Source organism: Limulus polyphemus, unplaced genomic scaffold (genome assembly GCF_000517525.1).
Source record: "Limulus polyphemus unplaced genomic scaffold, Limulus_polyphemus-2.1.2 Scaffold3123, whole genome shotgun sequence".
NCBI classification, from domain to species: domain Eukaryota; kingdom Metazoa; phylum Arthropoda; class Merostomata; order Xiphosura; family Limulidae; genus Limulus; species Limulus polyphemus.
Genome location: NW_013668733.1, coordinates 41,097 through 47,031, shown reverse-complemented (window position 1 = coordinate 47,031; position 5,935 = coordinate 41,097). Strand labels below are relative to the sequence as shown.

Genomic DNA, 5,935 nt, shown 5'->3' with positions numbered 1-5,935 from the left:
TGTAGTTTTATATGATGTTTTGGAATTACGGTTGAAAATAACTGTAAACAAAGCGGGGATATTTTAAATTAAGATTTTCATTACAGCCCTTCAGAATAACGAACACGGTTGGAAATCTAAGCCTAGAGTATTATTCACTCTTCAAAACGAAATCATATGAAGCACTTCGAAACAGCTAGTTAATTTTGGTTGGGTTTAAAAGTACAAATTACCTAACCTAACTAATCCAAACAAAATGACCTTAACAGCTGGGCGTATCAACCTGAAGTCGTGATCATGTATCGGTAAAGAACTATCAGAAAAAATATTTTAAAACTGCAACTACAAAATAAGTAAATAAAACTTTTAGACAATGTGTGTGTTTGTGTAGAATAAAGTGTAAAATTACAGTCTTTCCAACTCATATAGAGATCGTAGTAGAAGTAGTTACACATTAGTAAGTTTATTCGAAAGGCACATGTGTGTTAAACTAATGTCATATGTGTGTTAACTTTACGACTCACTGTCGCTACGAAACTGATTACATTTTTAGAAAAATATTATAGTTTTACATTTTGTTCTCTTCTTTTAGTTTCTTGAAGTGATTTTTAACATTATTATATATAGATTATAAAGGAAAGGAAAGGTCGTTCTGTTTTTCTACAGCTGTTCTTTTGTGTCACAATACATTTATGTTTTTGTGATCGTACGTTCTGCCCAAACACACACATACACATATAGTACAATACTGATGTTGTGAAGGCCAGATTATGTGGAAAGTTACATCACTGTAGAATGCTGATGTTGTGAAGGCCAGATTATGTGGAAAGTTACATCACTGTACAATAATGATGCTGTGAAGGCCAGATTATGTGGAAAGTTACATCACTGTACAATAATGATGTTGTGAAGACCAGAATGTGTAGAGAGTTTCAGAATATGTGGGAAATCAAATCACTGTGCAATGCTAATGTTGTGAAGGCCAGAAGATATGAGAGAATGTATCGCTGTATGTTGCTGATGTCAAGAAAGCGAGATGTAAGAAAACACAACACTGTATACTGCTGATGTCGTGAAGGCCGTAATACGTGGAGAGTCACATCAACGTACATTGGTGATGTTATGAAAGTCAGAAAATATGAGAAAACACATAACAGTACACTGCTGATATTGTAAAGGCCAGAATGTGTGGTAAATCACATTACTCACTGTATTGTTGTTATTGTGAAGGCCAGAATGTGTGGTAAAGCACATTACTCACTGTATTGTTGTTATTGTGAAGGCCAGAATATGTGGTAAATCACATTACTCACTGTATTGTTGTTATTGTGAAGGCCATAATGTGTGGTAAATCACATTACTCACTGTATTGTTGTTATTGTGAAGGCCAGAAGATATGAAAAAGTACGTCGCAGTACACTGCTGATGTTGTGAAGGCCAGAAGATGTGAGGAAGCAGGTGACCATAGATTGCTGTTATATTTTAATCACGAGACTCTCATTTGATGGTTATGCCAAACAGAACAATATTTCAACAGCATTTATCTTATTATTGTTTGAAAACAATACCAAGGCTTTCTGCTAATAACAGAGCACACGAGGCCAACCGAGCCAGGTCAGAAAATGGAAGGAGTTACACGGTATTTATGAGTAACAATTTTAACATTATAGATATGTGTTCCAGCTGAATTTATTAACTGTAATATTCAGTGAAAAAACTTTCTTTAGGCTTAGCATAAAGATAGTTGAACAGCTTTTTTTAACTGCATGTTGTTGGATGGAAAGCAAATGGGTTAATACAGTCACGCGCTTAGGATCAATCGGCTGCCTAGTATGATGTTCCTTCACATTATGCGTCTTCAAAGGAAATCGAACTCTTCGGAAAATTAAGATTCTAGTTGTTATTATGTTTTTGTAACTACATATTTAAATTATAGATTTTCAGTTCTAGGCAGTGTGATTTCATTTCTACTATTTTCAATCAGTAATATTGTAATTTTGGGTATAACGTGTTGATTGATTGCACTCTCGCTCCAGGAGTTTACAGTAACGAGGTCTCAGTTTTATATTTTTATTTCAGTTTGATATTTTTTATATTTTCCGAAAAGAAAGATGCCATAGCGATACGTAAACAATATTCTTTGTAATTTTCAGTCAATTCATAATTATATACCAATTCTCAGAACATAAATGTTTATTGTTTTCCTCATCAAAACCTCCTGACATGAATATTCAGATTTTTGAGTCATTTTGATATAACAAAATTGTGTATTCGATTAAATATTTCAACTTCGCAATTTCAAAACTTACTACTGTTTTTACTATCCTCAGTCCATCATTGTTTTTCACTTTGATAAATAAGTTTTTAATATTTTTTTAGTTTGATAATAAAACAAAGTAATGATAAACAAAAAACAGTCACACGTCTTTTTATGTATTTAATAACTAATAAAAATTTTTTCCTTATCTTGTTTATATCTTATATATATAAACGAGTTCTTTTCTTCAGGCAATGGTTACATTGAGGGCAGAGAGCTGGACAACTTCTTGACAGAATTCGTGTCTAGCGTCAACGTCACAGATGTGGGGTCAGAGGTATGTTATTAAAATTCCTTTTCCATTTTTCTTTTTACATACTAGGAAATAACAGAATATTTCCTAGATGAGAAATAAAGTATAATTTGATGTGTATGGACATGTTTAATATCCAAATGTAATCTTCTTTCTGTATATAGAGGAGGTCTTAACAGCCCTCTAGCGCGAAAGTTCGAATCAACAGAAATAACAAAATGATTAGAGATGTCTTTTTTTTCTGAAAATAAAATCCTGTTAACATATGAAAAAACTAAAAAAATATTTGTACAATATTGGTGTACAGGTCGAATTACTTGCAGTATTTGAGAAACGCTTTTGTTACACCACTGCTTTCTTTTTGCCCCTCTCCCTTAACTCAGAGGGAGCATATCATAATCACAGGGTGTAATACACACACAAAAGATTTCTTTCTATGATAGTAAAATCGTTTTTAAGTTATCAAATAGCTCTAACTTCATGTAATTAATTGTTTCACCCTGGCCAAGTATGGTTGGCAGAGAACAAGTTTGTAGCTGAGGTTAATTCGGTCTTGTTTTACAATTAAATCAAGCTACTTACAGTTTTACTTTGAGTATTACAGTTTGTAAACACTTTAGTGCTACGCAAGATCTCGTAAGATCCCTAGAGCTAAGAGATTACAACCAAACTATCATTTAAGGTCGATACAAGGGCCGGGCATAGCCTAGTATATGTCCTACTCGGACTGTGAATCTGAGGGTTCATGGCTTGAGACCCTAGATCGCAAAAAAAAAGTGCCCCGAACTTTTTGGCTGTGGGTGTGTTATAAGAGCAAAAGTCGAATGCTACTATTCGGTAAAAAAAGAGTAACCCAAAAATTGGCGTGGCTGTTGTTGATTAACTATCATCCATCAAGTCTATCAGTTCAAAATTAGGAACGTTCATGTGCAGATAGTCATTCTGTAGTTTTTCGAAAAATATTTTAAAAAAACAACAATTGCTCAGTGGGATGTTCGTTTCCATACACATTATAAAATTAATTTATGAAAATAAAATTTCATAATGAATATATATATATATTAGTTTGTGGTTAATGAACTTAAGATGCGTTAAACTTCTTTTTTTGTTGTTCAATACAGGGGTAAACTAAACATTCCCAAAAATCTTGTGATGTTTACGTTCCCCATAATTTATTTATCTAGTTTAAGAATATTGTAGCATAGAGTTATGTACGTGAGTTGAAAATATATTCAATGTTTGATACATGTAGGAAGTTTTTTCAGTGAACTTTCAACTACTTTATGAAAAAATGAAAAGGAAAAATGTAACGACATTATAAATAATAAAGATACCTAACCTATGTTTCTAGCCTCACCTGTAATTATTTGTATAAAAACAATAAGAAAACTGCCTTATTACCACCACCACCCCTCTCCCTCTCCTGCCTTCGCGTTCGTGTCACTGGACATGCATTTGAGGGAACTCGAGGAAGCGTTCTGAATATTAAGACTGCTAAAGGTAAAAACGTTTTGACCCTGTCTTTTTTTTCCCCGTTAGTTTAAATATTTATGTGTTTCAGTTGCTTTTACTTCTCTGGACTTTCTTTTTCAAAGAAGGCCCACATATTTATGAAATCTTTTTTTTTTTAAGACTGTGTCTGAGACAATGATGGCCGAACTGAAAGAATCTTTCATGGAAGCATATGATGACAATAAAGATGGAAAAATTGAAATTAGAGAGGTAGGAAGTTTTAGACGTTCTTATCAACAACTGTATACATATAAGATACAAATGCAGGATTTCTTATGAAACCTCAAAATACTTAGATTAATAAATAATTTGTTTTCAATTTTTCTGCCTTATATTTCAACCAGCGGAAATTAGAATAGTCATTAAAAAAAGTTAATTTAGTCAGGAGCAGAGTAAAATAAGAGCAAAATTGTCCCACAAATTAAATAAGCCTTTGATGATACGAAAACAGCGCGTGGTATCTACCTTCAAATATACATTGTGTAATTTGTGCTTGACATTCATTTCACTTTAGAAATGTCTTGAGAACAAACACCAACAGACTCTTTTCTAATAGTATTGTATTTTACTAGAATTATTTGGAATTTGTTGATGTTTATTTAATTCTTTCTGTAAGATGTCAAACATTATAAAGTAAAATATTAAAAATTAAATCTTGAACAAACCAAAAGCACAACAATAATTCACTTTGGGATAGTGTTAATGGTGTAGTGCTAAATATTATAATACATAATCCATGTCAAAATTTGTCAGACGAGTGACGTCACAATTAGGTTAAAGATCTCATATTCAAATCCAAATTTCCGTTTTTGTGAGTTCGTTTGAAATAAAGAAAATATATTCAGCATTATTTGAGACTACTTACATTAGTGTTAAATTGAGTACGCATATATTACAGAGAGAAAACACACAACTCAAATTCCTTTAAATTAAGTAAAAAGTAAAAAAACAACATCAAAAAACAACTGGGTACCATACAAAAATCACTAACATTAAAACAAAAATTTAAAACACGTATTTTAATAGTCTACAATATATCTATCTGTACAACATTATTGACAACTTTGACTTTTATAATGCTTTGCATACTTACTGTTCTGCCAACATGAATGACTAAAAAAATAGCGAATTTCGTTGTATATTATGTAAATGATAAGCCTTTTCGAAATGTGTACGCTTTAAATATACAGTATAATTGTCAAAAGTATTTTATTAAGTATTTAAATATCATATGCATGTGTCTTAATTACCACATGACGTACAACAAAAACTTTCACCATTTTAACGCTCTGACACATGCTACTGAGCCGAAATGGTCGCACGGTGTCTGACGCCAACTTCTGGGGGAGAGTGACAAAGTGTGTGCTGGGCAATCTGAGAGAGCTACACCAGTGGACACAGGGGAGGGGGGTCACAAACAGCCAGAGCGTTATCTGACACTTCGAGAATTTAGCTACGAAATACACTTAAAAATGAATAACTTATTTTTATGAATACACAATTTTAGTTTTTGAAGTGTCGGGACTCAACCCCAGTTTCAGTTGCCGGAGCGGCGATATGGGGCACTCTGGCACCACTACATCTCTGGAAGATATAGATATAAATCATCACTTAAAACCCTTAGTATAGATCAAATGACATATTTTATGTTGGGTTTTATTTCCGGTATTAAAATGTAAGAAATTGAGAATGTCCATGGAGATAATTCGCGGCCCGGCATGGCCAGATGGTTAGAAGCTCGACTCGTAATTTGAGGGTCGCGGGTTCGAATCCCCGTTGCACCAAACATGCTGGCCCTTTCAGCCGTGAGGGTGTTATAATGTTACGGTCAATCCCACAATTCATTGGTAAAAGAGTATCCCCAGAGTTGGCGG

At 33.3% G+C, this 5,935-nt stretch overlaps 1 protein-coding gene across 1 annotated transcript in view; it reads left to right on the top strand.

Annotated features, from left to right (window-relative positions):
- LOC106468704 (calbindin-32-like) overlaps positions 1 to 5,935 on the top strand; it is a gene marked incomplete at its 3' end in the record, with an annotated part of 94,674 nt that overhangs the window by 49,861 nt on the left and 38,878 nt on the right. The window contains exons 2-3 of the mRNA XM_013929144.2: positions 2,488 to 2,573; positions 4,182 to 4,271. Of these exons, the coding sequence (XP_013784598.1) occupies positions 2,488 to 2,573; positions 4,182 to 4,271 (176 nt within the window). The remainder of the gene's footprint in view (positions 1 to 2,487; positions 2,574 to 4,181; positions 4,272 to 5,935) is intronic.